Here is an 18538-nt window from a genome sequence, read left to right as displayed (position 1 = left end):
GGCCACGGTATCTTGACGCACTCCCATCTACTGAAAGGAGAACCCCCTCCGGTGTGTACCTGCGGCGACCATCTTACCGTGGTACACATCCTTACGGAGTGCGTGGACCTGGTCGATCTGCGCCGTAGTATTAACCTTCCGAGTACTATCTCCCTTATCTTGCGCGATGACGAGCAGTCAGCAGACCTCGTCATCCGCTTTATGAGGGATAGCGGTCTGTTTTATCGTGTGTGATGTTGTCCTTTGTCCTAGTGTTGTTTATGTCAGTTGCGCTTTTATCTCATTGACTCCATTTTAGTTTGTGTTGCGCATTTTAATGTGTTATTTTAACGTGTAACGTACATTATGTGTTAATATCTGTATTACTGGGCGATGCCTTATTCCTTCGATTTCCTGTACTTTCTCTTATTTTAATAGAACATAAGGTATTGCGTATTAGATCCACTGACTGTTTTAATCTCACCCTCATTTTTCTTCATTACCATTCTTTTTTAACTCTAGTCAGTGGATACTTTTTAAAATTTTAACTTCATATCTCATGTCCTTCATTTCGTTCCATTAGGGGCCGATGACCTTCGATGTTAGGCCCCTTAAAACAACAAGCATCATCATCATCGAGTCTGGCAATGCTTCAACTTACTACCCATTTCGTCTATGCTCTCCTCCTCCTCACCACCACTGCTTTCCCGCGTCAGAAAGGATGTAGATTGATTCTTATTTTCAATCCTGGGCAAGTCTCTACATCGTCTAGCGAAATAAAGAATTTTTAAAATTATACAGTAAACATTATGTTGCTTTTAGCTTGTTTCTCTCCCACCAAAGATACAGTGGCTGATGGTCTTTGTGATCCACAGTTGATAAGTGCGCGTCTTTCTTTGTTTCTTTGAAATTGTCCCTAGTTTGTTCATCAGAAGCGTGTGACAGAAAAACGTGAGAACCCTTTCTTTGTTCTATAACCGACTCACTACACCAGGGCACGGGATTGTTTGAGACAAACAGTAGTTTGCATATGAGATGGTAAATTAAGTGTTCTAGCATTGACATGTGTTTCCGGTGTGTTTCGCTATTATGTGTTTACATGTGTTTACTTGTCTTCAGTGATGAGGCAGCATTTTTTGTGAGTGGTAAAGTTAACAGGCACAATGTACGAATTTGGGGGACTGAAAATCCCCGTACCTGTGTGCAGCACGTTCGTGACTCTCCCAAGCTCAATGTTTTCTGTGCCACGAAATTTAATGTTTACGGCCCCTTCTTCTTCGCTGAAAAATCCATTACAGGGTAAATCTACCTGGATATGCTGGAGAAATGGCTCATGCCACAGTTGGAGACCGATAGCATGAACTTCATCTACCAACAGGATGGTGCTCCACCTTATTTCCATGTTGATGTTCGTGACTTTGTGAACAGCAGATTTCCAAAAGATGGATCGGTCTTATCGGGAATGAAGATCACATCCTCATGTCATGGCCTCCACGCTCTCCTGACCTCACCCCTTGCGACTTCTTCGTATGAGGTTATGTTTTTACGCCACAATTACCGGCTTATCTAACAAAACTGCGGGCCCGCATCATCAATGCCTTTGGTCAAATTGACAGCGACATGCTAGTCGGGGTTGAGACAAACTTGACTATAGATTTCATGTGTGTAGAGTCACTCATGGAGCACATATCACTGTCGGCAGCCCTGAAAATGGTTTTCCGTGGTTTCCCATTTTCACACCAGGCAAATGCTGGGGCTGTACCTTAATTTTTTTTGCTATGGGCTTTACGTCGCACCGACACAGATAGGTCTTATGGCGACGATGGGACAGGAAAGGCCTAGGAGTTGGAAGGAAGCGGCCGTGGCCTTAATTAAGGTACAGCCCCAGCATTTGCCTGGTGTGAAAATGGGAAACCACGGAAAACCATCTTCAGGGCTGCCGATAGTGGGATTCGAACCTACTATCTCCCGGATGCAAGCTCACAGCCGCGCGCCTCTACGCGCACGGCCAACTCGCCCGGTGTGTACCTTAATTAAGGCCACGGCCGCTTCCTTCCCTCTCCTAGCCCTTCCCTGTCCCATCGTCGCTATAAGACCTATCTGTGTCGGTGCGACGTAAAGCAACTAGCAAAAAAAAGAAGAAGAAGAAAACTTTGTAAGTTTTCTGTCTGTCTATATAATTCTGTAATGTTACAACAAATAACAAACAAACAGGAATTTTTCGAACCCTCTCCAATCATTTGTGCGCACCCTGTACTTGCCTCCAGACCAATGGTTTCGACACCATCTGGCATACTTCATTAATTTATCTTTTCGGCACTAACGATCGTACAATGGAGCTATTTGCTGAGTTGGCAGCCTTGTGCAGCGTGTAAGCAATAAACAAAAGACAGTGATGTCCGCTGGTATTACCTGTTGACGATGTTGTAGACGGAGAACTTGGCCGTGGTGGAGTGACGAAATACCTGAAACAAGTACATAAACACACTCACTCACTCACTCACTGATTTCTGAACAGTTGAAGTGTTAACGAGTTTCTATGGCGAGGTGACACTTACCGCTTGAGTGTCGTACGACAGAAGCAGATACTGGCCATCCGCTGACATGCTGTAGGTTGACACGCCCAACTCTTTCTGCACAAAAGAAAGAAACTGTAGCGGTCCGCCTCGCTGTCACCATGCACAGTATCAAGAACATTTTGAAAAAATTCGAGAAAAAAGAAATAGCCTGCATATTCTAATGTCCCTAAATCCTTTTAGAGCGTATACCCCACAAGAAAAGTCTCGAATATCTAGGATACAAGTTACACAATATTCTTTATTGTATCACAGAGACACACAACCTGGAAATGTCTAACGCAAATACACAGTAATAACGGAGAGGTTACATCTTGAGGAAGAAGGTCTGGGGGTGCCTGTGGAGATTGTGGACGATCAAACACAGCCCATTTCAACCTGTCCCGTGATTGCTCAATGGGGTTCATGCCCGGTGAATTAGGTGGCCAATTCATATGGTGGTTGATACTCGCCTCTCTCTTGCATTTCTTCACTGGTGCACGTCGAAGAGGGAGAGTTTTGAATTCAACGACATATTCATCCCCAAAGTGTTGTACAAATGGTCAAAGAATTTCATCGGTATACCGCCGGAAGTTAATGTCTCTGGAATTGATATCATATCAAAATGTGTACAACAGTCATGCATAATCCCAGCACACACATTACACCGCCTCCTCCAAATCCATGCACCTACTCCCTGTCGGTGGGGGCCGCAGACGAAGAATACATTCACGGTATCCCCTGCTGGTCATAAGAGGCGACTAAAAGGGGCAACCAAGGGGGTGATTGAATTAGAACCATGAAACTACTTGTAATTAGTACCATCACACGGGGAACATCATGGGTCGCCTTTAGTTGCCAGTAGTACCACTATGTTACGTACACAAGAGGTTTCTGATTAGTAGCAGCAGAGGACGGCTCACTGTGGGTTTACAGTATCCGTGATTAGTACCACTATATGTGGAACAGCACGGGCGTACGTTGCATGTCATTAGTACCATTATGTGAGAAATACCACGGGTCTCGGCGTTGCCTGTGATTAGTACCACTATATGAGCGACACCGTCGGTCTGCGTTGCCTGTGATTAGTACCCACTATATGAGTGTACCGGGTGGTACATTTCTACACCGCGCATTAAAAATTATCACCTAAAAGAACTCCTCTACTGGTGAAACAGTGAAATTGAAACTACACCAACTTAGAAATTTACACAGATGTGACCACTAAAATATGATGTTATTTTGTTATTGTGAAGTTTCTTGAACTGATTGTATTTCTACTAGTTTTGTTTGCTATCCATCAAGAAGTTTGGACATTCTTCCACAGAGGGCACCACTAAAAACTATGTTCATGCACCCTGGTGCGAGGTATAAGAAGTTATAATTCAAAGAATTTTGTATTCATAAGTTTTTTTACTGATTGATGTTCATTTATTTTTGGGTTGGCAATATTTCCTTTTTATTTCCGCCAGTTTTGAATTAGCCAATCCCAAATTTCTGTAATTAATTTTCAACCTCCACGAACCTACTACGGTGGCGTAGTAGGGGGAGAGGTGATACTCCCACGTGGCGCGTCCCAGGTGGCGGATAGGGGGGTCCTAACCGGTTTGCCGGCGGACTTGAGGGAAATAAAATACCTCTCGCGGACCAAACACACTACCCCCTGCGGGTGGGGGACGCACATGTAGAATACACCCGCGGTATCCCCTGCCTGTCGTAAGAGGCGACAAAAAGGGGCGACCTTGGCGTGGACATGGATTGCGGTTTGGAATAATGTGATGGACCTCCTGTGGATGGGAGAGGCTGAATACATCCATAGGTAATCCCTGCCTGTCGTAGAAGGCGACTTAAAGGGTCATGTGGCCATGGTCCCCTCTTTATTTTTTATTATTTTTCCGAGGGTCAGATGTAGACCATTCAAAATTTGATGTGCGTGCTGCCCGGCGATGGAGCTCCTATGTGTGCGACTACGCTCGAAAGCCCGTGCCAGCAACCACCCAGGACGCAGCGGGTGGGAGTATCATGTACCCGGGCAGTGGTATCCGCCTGACAACGCAGGTCCCCGCACAGCCGAATGCCAGAAGGACATATTATTATTAATTATTTTTATTTATTTTTTCTATTGTTAGTGCTCTGTACACGCTATGGGGTACATGCTATTGCGGGTGACCGGAGGAAGGGAGTCCTAGTGCTCATTGCCTCGGTCATCCCGTATTAGGCATCGTTCAACATCGGACCCCGGGCAATACCTGCTACGACCAGGTGGGTATTGCCTTGGCTGCTTGGTTCGGCTACAGAGACCCCTGATCGGAGTGGGTGGCATTCGGGGAGGATGCTATCGGGCATGGCTTCCAAACGAAGTCGGCTCTCACAAGGTGGTCGCCCACCTAAGTCTTTAACTTTTGCTTCCCTGAGAGGTTCAACTCCCTGGGAACATGCACAGCGTGAAGGAATGGGATCCAGCTTCCCTAGGTTTCTGGTCGCTACCAGAACCGATGGGCAGGATTTTAAGCTGGTGAAGTCGATCCTGTTTAGTAGACACATCGAAGGCGTCTATGGCGAACTGGAGGAACTTAAGAAAATGCGCAACGGTAGTTTGCTTCTAAAGACTCGTACAGCACTGCAAGCTGATCAGTTGCTTAAGTGCGAGCACTTTGGCGAAATCCCCGTCAAAGTGGAGGAGCATAAGTCCTTGAACCTGGTTCGCGGAGTCATCTTTCACCGCGACCTTATTTTGAACACTGACGACGAGTTGATGGAAGACATGAAGAACCGTGGCGTGACACACGTCCGGCGCATTACGCGCAAGGTCAACGGTGAAGACGTTGCCACTGGTGCCTTCATTGTCTCTTTCAAGTTGTCAGTGTTACCAGAGAAAGTCAAGGTAACAACTTATCGTTGCGATGTGAGGCCGTACATCCCGCCTCCTATGCGATGCTATCAATGCCAGCGATTCGGACATATGGTATCTCGCTGTTCGAATCAGGCTGTATGTGGTACATGTGGACGAGTAGCTCACGGCGCGGAGGAGTGCACAACTCCATACAAGTGCACTAACTGCTCCGGTTTTCATTCTCCTCGGGATCGGAATTGTCCGACATACCTGAGTGAGAAGAAGATCCAGGAGATCAAGACCCTGGATGGTCTTTCCTACCAGGAAGCGCGCCGTAAGTTTCATTCTATGAATACACCTGCCCGTACACTCGACTATAGCTTGATAGCTCAGAGTCTTCCAGGTTCGTCATTTACGACCAAGACACCTGTCCAGACCGCTGCGCCCAAGGCGACTGTTGCTGCTCCCAGTAACGTCGCGAATAGTCAAAGCTCGAAGGGGGGGACCACCCCACCTTCGACCAACCAGAAGTCTGTGCCGGCTGGCAGTTCCCAGCCGGCACAGCAAGGGGGGAAGACTAAGTCTCCCCCCCCTAGGAGGTCGACGAAAGTCGTGCCCCAGCCGGCGGAGGCGGCATCGTCGACCAGGGCTGGGAAACCATCTCCCAGCCCGTCTAAACTCGAAAACAAGAAGGGGAAGAAGAGCGCCCGTCCTGAGCGCTCTCGGACTTCCCCTGCGAAGGAGAAGTCATGCCCCCCATCTGGGGGATATGAGTCTGCGCCAGGAGGCACTCCTGCTCCAAAACCGGCGCGCTCTCCTCGTAGGGGACCCCCTCGCGCCCGAAAAGCGTCGAAGTTCTGGGCGACACCCCTGCCATCTTTCGATGACGGAATGGATGTCGCACTGTCCTCTACATCTACGGATGTAGAACTAGATAGTGTTTAGGCTTACGAGCATTTTTTCGCTCATAACCTAACACTCCTTTTATAGTCCACACTATGGCACTGTTACAGTGGAATTGTAACGGTTATGACAGGCATCTTGCTGAGTTACGTCAGCTTATTAGTGAGTACGCAGCGAGTATAGTCTGTCTTCAGGAGACCAATTTCAGACCTGGTCATCATACGGTCTTGAGGCATTTCAAACTATACTCGACAGAACGATACTATGCTCACCGGGCTTCCGGAGGCGTTGGCATTTTTGTACGTTCTGATAGCTACAGCGAAGAGGTTCCATTACGAACCCCTCTAGAGGCTGTAGCTGTTCGCGTCTCGCTGCCTGTCATAGCAACAGTGTGTAATGTTTATCTTCCACCCGGCCAGCATCTGAACATCAATGATGTCGCTGATCTTATAGATCAGCTTCCACCACCCTTCCTCTTATTGGGCGATTTTAACGCCCATCACCCCATATGGGGCTCTGAGACGCCTTGTCCCCGAGGAAGAGAGTTGGAAACACTTATAACAGATCTGGATTTATGTATTTTGAACACAGGGGAACCAACTCACTTTAGTGTACGTTACGGCACATACTCTCGCATAGACGTAAGTCTATGCAGCCGAACGTTGGTTCCACTGTTTCGGTGGAATGCACACGATGATCTCTGTGACAGTGACCATTTTCCCATCATTCTTACTTTGTTGAAACATAAACCCGTCGAGGCTCCCCCTCGATGGATTCTTAAACATGCTGATTGGCCAAAGTACACATCACTAGCTGTCTTTCACGATGATGTCAGGCGGACCGTCGGCGAGGAAATAACTTACGTCACCCAAGTTATTCTTGCTGCTGCTGAGGAGTCCATTCCGTTTTTCTCGGGGGCTCCTCGCCGAAAACTCGTTCCTTGGTGGAACGATGAAATAGCAGCAGCCATCAAAGAACGCCGTCGCGCTCATAAACGTTACCGTCGACAGCCTACTGTGGCCAACTTGGTAACATTTAAGAAACTCCGCGCTAAGGCGCGAGTTCTTATTCGACAAAGTAAGAAGGCTTCATGGGAGAGATATGTGTCGTCCATGACGTCACATACTCCATCATCTCAAGTGTGGACGAAACTTCGACGAATTTCGGGTATTCAAGGATCATCTGCTGTACCGGGAATTTCCATTGCAGGCAGTGTCGCCACTGATCCCCTCGCGATTGCTAATCATCTCGCTAGTCATTTCGCGGATGTCTCTGGCTCCGGGAATTACAATCCTGATTTCCTCCCTCTGAAGCGTGAGGCAGAACGTCATCACCTTAGTTTTGCCACCCATGATTCCGAGGACTACAACGTGCCCTTTACGGAGTGGGAACTCCGCAGCGCCTTAGCGCTTTGCAAGGACACGTCTCCTGGACCGGACAACATCCATAACCAGATGTTGAAACACCTTAGTGATGATAGTTTACTATATCTCCTTCGTGTGTTCAACCGAATCTGGACAGAGGGTGATTTTCCGTCTCAGTGGCGAGAGGGCATAGTCATCCCTGTCCTCAAGCCTGACAAAGATCCTAAGTATGCAGGAAGTTACAGACCGATTTGTCTTACAAATTGCCTGTGTAAGCTATTTGAGAGGATGGTAAATCGCAGACTCGTGTGGTGTCTGGAGAAACAAGGACTTTTGTCCGAGTACCAATGTGGATTTCGAGCCGCTCGATCCACTACAGACCACTTGGTACGCCTGGAGAGCTCTATCCAGGATGCGTTTCTCCGCAAACAGCACTTGGTAGCTGTCTTCTTTGACTTGGAGAAGGCCTACGACACCACCTGGCGATATGGCATCCTTTCAGTCCTGCATCAATGGAGATTCCGAGGTAACTTGCCGGTATTTATTGCGAATTTTTTGTCCCTCCGTCTATTCCGTGTCCGAGTATGGAGGACATATTCGCAATACCACGTTCAAGAAAACGGAGTCCCACAGGGATCGGTTCTTAGTGTCACTCTGTTCGCGATTGCCATAAACGGTATTGTCGCTGCTGCTGGTCCAGCCGTAATACCGTCCCTATATGTGGATGATTTTGCTCTGCACTATAGCTCGTGCAGTATGGCAGTCGCAGAGCGACAGTTACAGCAAGCTATTAGGAGGGTGGAGAAGTGGACCTTAGAACATGGCTTTCGGTTTTCTGCCGCAAAGACCTCCGTTGTCCACTTTTGTCGTCAACGTACTCTTCACCCTCATCCTGAGCTTTATGTAGGAAATGTCGTTCTTCCAGTTGTTGACACCTACCGATTTCTTGGGCTCCTTTTTGACAGTAAATTGTCGTGGGAGCCACACGTGCGGGAGCTAAAAGTGCAATGCGCCAAGAGGCTTAACCTCTTGAAGTTTCTTAGCAGCACTAATTGGGGGGCTGACCGCGTGGTGCTCCTGCGATTCTATCGGGCACACATTTTATCCCGGTTAGACTACGGCAGTGCAGCATATGGCTCCGCAAGACCAAGCGTTCTTGCGAAGCTGAACAGTATCCACCACAGCGGGGTTAGGTTGGCGACGGGAGCTTTTCGTACTAGCCCCATCGCTAGCCTGCTCGCTGAGTCTGGTGTGCTGCCTCTACACCTGAGGCGCCAGCAACTACTACTTACATATGCTGCAAATTTGCGACAGATGCCACTTCATCCGAGCTATCCCTGCGTATTCAACAATGGCAACCGCTTGTTGTACGTTGCTCATCCACGTGCGACGCGGCCGGTTGGGATACGCTTGGATAGCAGTTATGAATTGTTTGACGTACCTTCGATTCCTTGCCTTGTCAGACAACCAAGTGGGGTACCTCCGTGGGTTGTGCGACGACCTGAAATCATCCTGGACTTGCACACTGGCCCGAAAGGAGACACGGACCCTCCGATTTATCGGAGGATCTACCTGTCCGTTCTTGGCCGCTATCCAGGTTCAGTCGTCGTTTACACGGATTGTTCACGGACAGATACGAAGGTGGGCTGTGCGTTCGTTGTCGACAATGATCGGTTTCTTTTTGCTCTCCCGGATACCTGTAGTGTGTACACGGCAGAGCTCTATGCTATCTGTGAGGCTCTGCGGTACGCATTAGACAATGAGCGCCTACACTTTCTTGTGTGTACTGACTCCTTGAGTTCGCTTCAGTCTATTGATACCTGTTTCCCTCGACACCCTCTGGTGCAGCGGATCCAAGACCTGCTGGCCGGGTGTTCGGATGCCGGCACCAGAATTACGTTTGTGTGGCTCCCCAGCCACATGGGCATAGAGGGAAACGAGTTAGCAGATCAGGCTGCCAAGGAGGCAGTTACACTGCCCCCGTTGCCTTTCAAGGTTCCAGCAAGTGATATTCGCTCTCAGCTGAGACATCTGGTTATGTCTCATTGGGAGATGGAGTGGCAGGCCATCCCACTTCCCAATAAGCTGAGAGCGATAAAAGGAACAACGAAGGTATGGAGGACTTCCCTGCGGGCTTCGCGGAGGGAAGCCGTGGTATTATGTCGCCTTCGGATCGGCCACGGTATCTTGACGCACTCCCATCTACTGAAAGGAGAACCCCCTCCGGTGTGTACCTGCGGCGACCATCTTACCGTGGTACACATCCTTACGGAGTGCGTGGACCTGGTCGATCTGCGCCGTAGTATTAACCTTCCGAGTACTATCTCCCTTATCTTGCGCGATGACGAGCAGTCAGCAGACCTCGTCATCCGCTTTATGAGGGATAGCGGTCTGTTTTATCGTGTGTGATGTTGTCCTTTGTCCTAGTGTTGTTTATGTCAGTTGCGCTTTTATTTCATTGACTTCATTTTATTTTGTGTTGCGCATTTTAATGTGTTATTTGAACGTCTAACGTAAATTATGTGTTAATATCTGTATTACTGGGCAATGCCTTATTCCTTCAATTTCCTGTCCTTTCTCTTATTTTAATAGAACATAAGGCATTGCGTATTAGATCCACTGACTGTTTTAATCTCACCCTCATTTTTCTTCATCACCATTCTTTTTTAACTCTAGTCAGTGGATACTTTTTAAAATTTTAACTTCATGTCTCATGTCATTCATTTCGTTCCATTAGGGGCCGATGACCTTCGATGTTAGGCCCCTTAAAACAACAAGCATCATCATCATCAATTTTCAACCTATCACAGCCTTCTTCTTCGATTTTGAGTGTAACTTTTAAACTGACCAATAAACATGAGAGGGTGTAGCTAGTTTAATCTTGAATGGTCTCGAACTTTCCCCGAGGGTTTATAAACTGCGGATTTTTACGTTTCTTGGTCAATTGATCGTCATCTTACTGAGTGTGTGTGTCAAAGCGGGAGGTGGGCGGCCTCTTCGTCAGCTGCTAGAACTTCTACACGGTAATGGCCGTATAACATCTTTCTTTCTTGCTAACTCCGCAGTTTAACCCGAGGGAAAGGTTCGAATTATCAACTATGTAACCTACTTTTCTAAAAATGTAACTTCTGCCGGCTAATGTAAAAACTTCATAAAATCTTTAACTGGAAATCGGGGATAGAGAGTGAAGTACCCTCTCGAGCTCCCCTTCATCTTGGTTTGAGGTGCCACGTTTTTGTAACCTTTCGTTTCTGCAATGTATTAAAGTGATTTCCATCCGTGCAACCTCAGTAGTTTGGGAATAGCCCCTGTTTCGTCGGCCAAGCGCCGTATAGTTTTTAAATTTTTGAAGTTCAGTCTTCGACTCCATTCAAATTGTACTCGGGCCGTTTATTTAACCTGTTCTTTTTCACTAAGGCGCTGTAGGTTGGGTACTAGATACCTCTGTGTAATAAGATTTCTATTTGTAAGTAGTGGCTTGTAAGGCCAGAGATTATTAGATTTTCATGCAATGTTGCCTTGAGTAGGCTTGGAAAACTGAGAGCCTGTTAGCTCTTTTTCAAAGTAAGATTACTGTATGCCTCTTGAAGGCTAGATGTTGTAACTTTAGGAGCAAGTGCTCTTTGAATTTAGGGGATTTCTGCCCTTGTAAAAAATTTGTGCTCTTTTGTAAATTTGAGCTAGGAGCTCAGGAAAAGTAAAGCGAGGGCTTGAAGCCCACGATCTGTTAAAACCACTAATCTTGTCTTTCCTAGACTTGTTTAATGATTGCTACTTGTACCTGTAAAAATTGTTAAGTTTGAAATTTTTGAAAATATAACCTTCAGTTTAAGTTTTAAATTCAATTCTTGACATTGTAGTTAGACCCATTCATCCCGCCACCTTCTTTCACCTCTGCGTTCCACAGATACCCCGCCACAAGTGGTAGCAGAGCGTGGTTGAACGAGTCCCAATTAAGCCCCTTTTGACGGCTAATCATAGTATCCGTTTCGAGCTCTAAGAATTTTCTCAGTCGCTGGAATTTTTTTCTTCTTTTCTAAATTTGTTAATTTTCTTTTATCACGTCTGGCCCTCGCGAAGTCCTCCATCCCGGCTACTTACGCAAGGAGGAATTGATTAATTACTTATTACGAATGTTCAATCTGGAGGCACGGTTGCAGCGGATACCACCAAACTTAAGGAATCTCTAGAATTACCAATTAGTATCCCAACTTTGGGAGAGAAGGAAATTGAGGAGGCTCTCTCCACAATCACTGATAATACCACTGAGTTAGCATCTGTAGTTAGCTTTTTGAAATAAGTGATCCATCTCCCAATCGACTTACCACTAGTAGGTGAGCAGCACCAAGTGTATCCGTGGCCTATGATTTGTTCCATTATGTGAGGAACACCATGGGCCTGCGTTGCTTCGCGAGTATTGTCCTTATGTGAGGAACACCATGGATCTGTGTTGCATGCGAGTGGTGCCATTTTGGGTGACATACCATGGGTCTGCATTACCTGTGATTGGTACTACCAGCGAGAAACACCAAGAGTCTACCTTACCACTATAGGAGGAACACCATGGTTCTGCTTTGCCAGTGATTATTACTGTTATGAGAGGCCGGTGACCTGGATTTCGACTCCTTTTTATAACAAGCATCATCTCTGGAAAGAAGGCATTGTGAATTGTATCCACTGACTGTTTTGAATTCATGGTCATTTTTTCAACATCATCCATTATATATTTTAGTAATTTTGAAGTTTTAATTATAGTTTCATTTCGTTGCACCTCGTACCGTTAAGGGCCGATGACCCGGCTGTTAAGACCTTCTAAACAGCAAACACTATAACATCATCATCATCGGATTTGAGAGGATTCTGGAGGCGTCACCTTTTGGGAAGGCCGACTATCCTTTTTAAGGAAGGCTGGACGAGCTTCAGTGGTATACGATCTCCGGATGGAGTACTGTGTGAAAGAGAGTTCACAGCCAGTCTCTGTGAGTGTTCTGTCTATGGAAGTGAGTGTTTGGTCTGTCTGTCTGTCTGTCTATCTGTCTGTCTGTCTGTCTGTCTGTCTGTCTGTCTGTCTGTCTGTCTGTCTGTCTGTCTCTCTGTCTGTGTGTCGTTGAGGAGTAGTCTCTCGTGTCCAGCTGCTGTGAGTGTGTGTATGTGTCTCTGGAACAGCGTGAAAGAAACGGCAATGGAAAGTGAGAGAAGTCTACTCTGATTATACGGACAGTGTACAACATTACGGATTGTGAGAATGTGGTGCGCGAGCTGTGATAGAGTACAGTGAGTATAACTGTGGAACTGATTTAGGATATAAGTGACAGTGTTTACTTTAGTTGTGATTGTTTTAGTGTGACTGAGTAGTGAGGGCAGTGTTTTAGTTGTGTTAGTTAATGAAACCCCCCCCCCCCCTGTCATCTTGCATTACCAATTCAGTAATCGGTGTTACAAGACTATCTGAAGTAAGTTACGTTATTTTAATCGTTTCAAGTATATATTTATATCTTATATTCGACAGACAGGAGCACTTGGAGTTACATTTTGACGAAGTCTTCCGTAATTTTCATCCTATCTTCCAAAATATTATTTTTGGATCTGGCGCCACCGACACAGGTAAGAGCGGGAAGGAAGCGGCCGTGCTCCAGATCTGAGTCCTGGATATGGGAAAAAATGGGAAACAACTAAATATCAAATTGCGAGGTACCCGCGGTGGAGTTCCAACATACTAGAGCTGACGACTACGTGACACAAACCGTGTAGCCAACTCGCTCCGTTTCCTGCACCAGGACCTTCCTCTTTCAGCCAGTCGGGCATAGAAAGTGTTGCTGCCGCAGAGCTCTGAAATGTAAGATATTATGTTTGCTAGTAATTTTTGTACAAACACGTGGCCTTTCTCATGCAGCACCCTGCCAATGTAACACACTCCAAGATGTTAAATTCCGAGAAAATGGAAATAGAGCGTACATAGCACAGTATTATTATCTCCGCTACGGCAAACGCAAGCAGAAAATGAGAGACGTCTTTTTCCGAAACAATTTTAAATGTTCCTTTAAGTCTATATTTCCTTTTAAGATCAAACATAGTGAAATTGTTGAGGAAATTTCCGAGATATTTACTTCATTGCAGGAACTTGTGCTCCAGTCCCACTGCATAGATAACACTCGGTACTCAGCCGAAGCAGAACCTATTCCTCATATGACAGCCATCTCCGTCTCTGTGCCGTTAATCACAAATATATTATCCTTAACAATGTACTTGTCTTGAAAATCAACATCGCATAAAGAACTTTCCAGCAAAATTTCTGTCCATCTGGGGAATAGCACTTGTCCACTTCAAAATACATGTCGCTTTTCTTGGGTGGAATAAAGGAATTATTATTGCCCATGTAATCCGACTTACAACCCGTTGCAAAACAACAAGGCATGTCTCCATCACAGCAGTAAGAATGTACTCACAGAATATAGAACTATTAAAATGCCGTGCTGACGAATTACGAAATAATCAATACGCTGCAAAAGCGTAGTTGTTAAGAAGTGGGCTAACTGTTGGCGTACACGAAAGTTAGCCTCCTACAACAACCTAGCTTCCTACAACATTGGCAATACAGTGAGTTTCTGTCATCGGTTGGCTGGCAGGTGCGCTCAGCTTATCTGCCTCCCGTTGACTCATCACTTCCCGTTCCGCGGCAAAGCAACAAAGACAGCACTTCGCTCATTTTAATCCTGCATGACATGAGATAACAAATACAATTCAGAAAATAGGAATTAAGAAAATAACCTCGTATCTTATGCCACGAACCTACTACGCTGGCGTAGCAGGGGGAGAGGTGATACTCCCACGTGGCGCGTCCAAGGTGGCGGATAGGGGGGCCCTAACCGGCTCGCCGACGGACTTGAGGGAAATAAAATACCTCACGCAGATCAAACAAACAACCCCCTATGGGTGAGGGACGCAGACGAATACACCCACGGTATCCCCTGCCTGTCGTAAGAGGCGACTAACAGGGGCCCAAGGGGCTCTCAACTTGGGAGTGTGCATTGGCAACCACGGGGCACTTAGCTGAGTCTTGGCATTGCTTCCACTTGTGCCAGGCTCCTCACTTTCGTCTATCCTGTCCGACCTTCCTTGGTCAACTCTTGTTCTTTTCCGACCCCGACGGTATTAGAGCATTCGAGGCCTAGGGAGTCTTTCATTTTCACGCCCTTCGTGGCCCTTGCTTTTCTTCGTCCGTTACTTCATCTTTCGAAGTGACGGATCCCTTCTTGTTTCTCCTTTTTTCTCTCTATCTACCCCCTGTGGATGGGGGACGCAGAAGGAAAATACACCCACGGTTTCCCCTGCCTGTCGTGAGAGGCGACTAAAAGGGGCGACCAAGGGATGATTGAATTGGAACCATGAAACTACTTTTGATTCGTACCATCACGCGGGGAAAACCATGGGTCGCCTTTACTTGCGAGTAGAACCATTATATTAGGTACGGAATAGGTGTGTGATTAGTATAAGCAGAGAGTTGGGTCTCCTGTGGGTTTCCAGTACCCGTGCGTCGTACCCAAGTGAGCAACCGCGGGTCTGGGCGTTGCCTGTGAGTTGTACCACTATATGAGCAACACCGTGGGTCTGCGTTGCTGTGGTTAGTACCCACTTTGTGAGGAAACCACGGGAATACCTACCGGCGCCCATGACAAGTACACCTAGGTGAGGAACCTCATCGGTTTGCGTTGGCTATGAGTGGCGCCATTGTGTGAGAAACACCATAGGTTTGCGTTACCTGTGCGATGTACAATACATGTGAGTAGTACCATTTTGTGTGGAACACCGTGAGTCTTCGCTACTTTTGATTTGTACTGCAACATGACAAATACCATGGTTCTACTTTACTTGCGGCATGTACCATTCTGTGGGGCCTTAGACGTGAATTTTGCACCCTGTAGACATGAAGCATCATTGTGCTTTATATGTGTTCCCTTGGTCAGTAATACTATTATTAACGATCTTTTTTTGAGTCTGGTCCACTGTTTTTGTTTGTTTGTTTGTTTGTTTGTTTGTTTGTTGTTCTTTTTGTTTTTTGTTAGGTTCATATCCATTCATTCATTCTTCATGACATTTTTTATTTTATTTTGGTCAGTGGATGAATTTGTACTTTTTGTTATTTCATTTCGTACCATTAGGGGCCAATGACCTCAATGTTGGGCCCCTTTAAACAACTAGCATCATCATTAGCATCATCTCTATGTGGGCGGGGGGCGTTAACCTGAAATGTGAGTTACAAATTCCTTAATGACTTCCCTGCAAGACTCTGTTTTCACATCGTTATCGTGCATAAATACTCTTTACTCTACCGTGTACACATGTGAGACTTATACCCCGAAGTAACACTTCGCAACTCGAGAACAGTTGGAGCGACAGATCAACACTTAACACACATTCTAAGCACGGACCTGAACTGCGAAGTGCGAGCATCCCCGTGCTGTCGCTGCGCTGTGTAACGGGAAGTGATGAGTCAATAGAAGGCAAATAAGCTGGGCGCGCCTGCCGGCCAACCGATGGGAGAAACTCTTAACATCCATCTCCTATAAACCTTCTGTGGGTGGGGGCGGTAGAATAACACCCACGGTATCCTCTGCCTATCTTAAGAGGCGACTAAAAGGAGATCTCCTATAAATTTGCTAACTATAACGGTATACAAAGATAGCCTCCTATTACACCGGCAGTAAAATATCTGTGATATAGGAGAGATAGTCTCCTAACAACCCCCTCCTATATTTTGATAACAATCATGATGTAGAAAGATAGCCTCCCATAAACATTCTTCAAATCATGATAGAGCCTGCAGACCACGAACCTGCTACGCAGGCGTAGCAGGGGGAGAGGTGATACTCCCACGTGGCGCGTCCCAGGTGGCGGATAGGGGGGTCCTAACCGGCTTGCCGGCGGACTTGAGGGAAATAAAATACCTCTCGCGGACCAAACACATACCCCCTGTGGGTGGGGGAGGCAGACGAATAATACACCCACGGTATCGCCTGCCTGTCGTGAGAGCCGACTAAAAGGGGCGACCAAGGGATGGTTGTATTCGAACCATGCAACTGCATGTGATTAGTACCACCACGCGGAGAACACCAAGGGTCGCTTTTACTTGTGTGTAGTACCACTATATTAGGTACGAAATAGGTTTGTGATTAGTAGCACACAGGAGCACCGCGCGGTCGGCTTTTGCAGTACCTGTGATTAGTACCACCATATGAGCGGGACCATGGGATGATAGCTACCATGGACCTGCCTTACCTGTGATTAGTACCCACTATATGAGGAACACCACGGGATAAGGAGAGGTCCCTGTGGTTAGTACTCTTATGTGATGAACATCATAGGTTTGCGTTGCCTGTGAATGGCGCCGCAGAGTGAGAAAAACATAGGTCTGTATTAATGTCGAATTTCATAAGCTTTGAGTAGTACAATAATGTGTGGAATACCGCATGTCTCTGCTACCATTGATTAGTACCGCAACAGGACAGATACCATGGTTCTACATTACTAGCGATAAGTATCATTCTGAGGGGCCTTTGACTTGTATTTTGGACCCGTTTAGACACCAAGCATCCTCGATTTGCTTTGGAAGTGGTCCCTTGGTCAGTAATACTATTAACTATGATAGTTTTTTGAGTCGGATCCACTGATTGTTTTAAATTCATGTTCATTCATTCATTCATTCGTTCGTTCATTCATTCTTCATGGCATTTTTTATTTTGGTCAGTGGATAATTTTGAACTTTTACTTTGTCGTTTCATTTCGTACCATTAGGGCCGATGACCTCGATGTTAGGCCCCTTTAAACAACAAGCAAAAAAAAAAAAGAGCCTGCAGATAGTTAGCCTCTTAAGAACAATCTCCTATAATATTGGTAGCAGTCTTGATATAGGTAAGTTAGTCTTCTAAAACAATCTCCTATGGCAATGGTAATAATCATGATGTTGTCACCTAACAGCCATCTCTTATAACGTTAGTAATATTAATGAGATATCTTACCATGGTGTCTCTGACCACCAGAGTTGAGTTGGAGCCCGTCAGCACATCGTACACGGCGAGGTCTCCCTCTGCAGTTGTGAATAGGAATCTGTCATCTGTAAAGGCATAAGCCACAGACATATTTCACTGAAACGTGATCAATTGACATATTTTAAAACTAATGGTAATATAGCAATGTTAACGCTTATGAAGACTACCGGAGAAGTCAGCAAGTTACATAAAACACTTCATACCGAAAATCAACAGTATATATCAAAATATTATTGTTTTAAAAGGAGGTTAAGTGGCTTACTTTGGCAAAGTTTCTTTCTTTGACTTCATGTCCCTTTGTTTAGTAACTAGTAGGTTATTTTGATGAACTGTTATTGCCATATTTTGTAGATATTCCTTATAAAATATAACGTACATTTTGTTTTCCTATCAGTATGAGAGCATTTATAATTATTTCGATTGACGCCAAACCCCCTGTGGATGGGGTACACAGACGAAGAATACACCCGCGGTATCCCCTGTCTGTCGTGAGAGGCGATTAAAAGGGCTCCAAGAGCTCACAACTTGGGAGCGTGGGACCTTTAGCTAAGTCCTGGCATTGCTTTCACTTACTTGTGTGAGGCTCCTCACTGTCATATATCCTTTCCGACCTCCCTCGGTCAACTCTTGTTCTTTTCCGACCTCAATGGTATTAGAGAATTTGAGGCCTAGATTGTCTTTCATTTCCATGCTCTTCGTGGCCCTCGCCTTCTTCCGGTAGCTCATTTTTCGAAGTGTCGGATCCCTTCCTTTTTCTCTCTCTCCCTCTCTCTCTCTCTGACGACTAAAAGGGACGACCAAGGGATGATGGAATTGAAACAACGAGGCTACTTGTAATTAGTTCCATTACGCGAGGAA

General features: G+C 46.1%; 1 protein-coding gene across 2 annotated transcripts in view; it reads right to left on the bottom strand.

Annotated features, from left to right (window-relative positions):
* LOC136871783 (venom dipeptidyl peptidase 4) overlaps positions 1 to 18538 on the bottom strand; it is a 281475-nt gene that overhangs the window by 185581 nt on the left and 77356 nt on the right. For both annotated transcript variants that reach the window (XM_067145363.2, XM_067145364.2), the window contains exons 3-5: positions 17651 to 17745; positions 2538 to 2612; positions 2392 to 2444 (exon numbers count right to left, since the gene is read on the bottom strand). In XM_067145363.2, the coding sequence (XP_067001464.2) occupies positions 2392 to 2444; positions 2538 to 2612; positions 17651 to 17745 (223 nt within the window). The remainder of the gene's footprint in view (positions 1 to 2391; positions 2445 to 2537; positions 2613 to 17650; positions 17746 to 18538) is intronic.

This window comes from Anabrus simplex, chromosome 4, assembly GCF_040414725.1.
Source record: "Anabrus simplex isolate iqAnaSimp1 chromosome 4, ASM4041472v1, whole genome shotgun sequence".
NCBI lineage: Eukaryota > Metazoa > Arthropoda > Insecta > Orthoptera > Tettigoniidae > Anabrus > Anabrus simplex.
The sequence above is the reverse complement of the archived record's forward strand: the minus strand, read 5'-3'. Positions and strand labels throughout refer to the sequence as shown.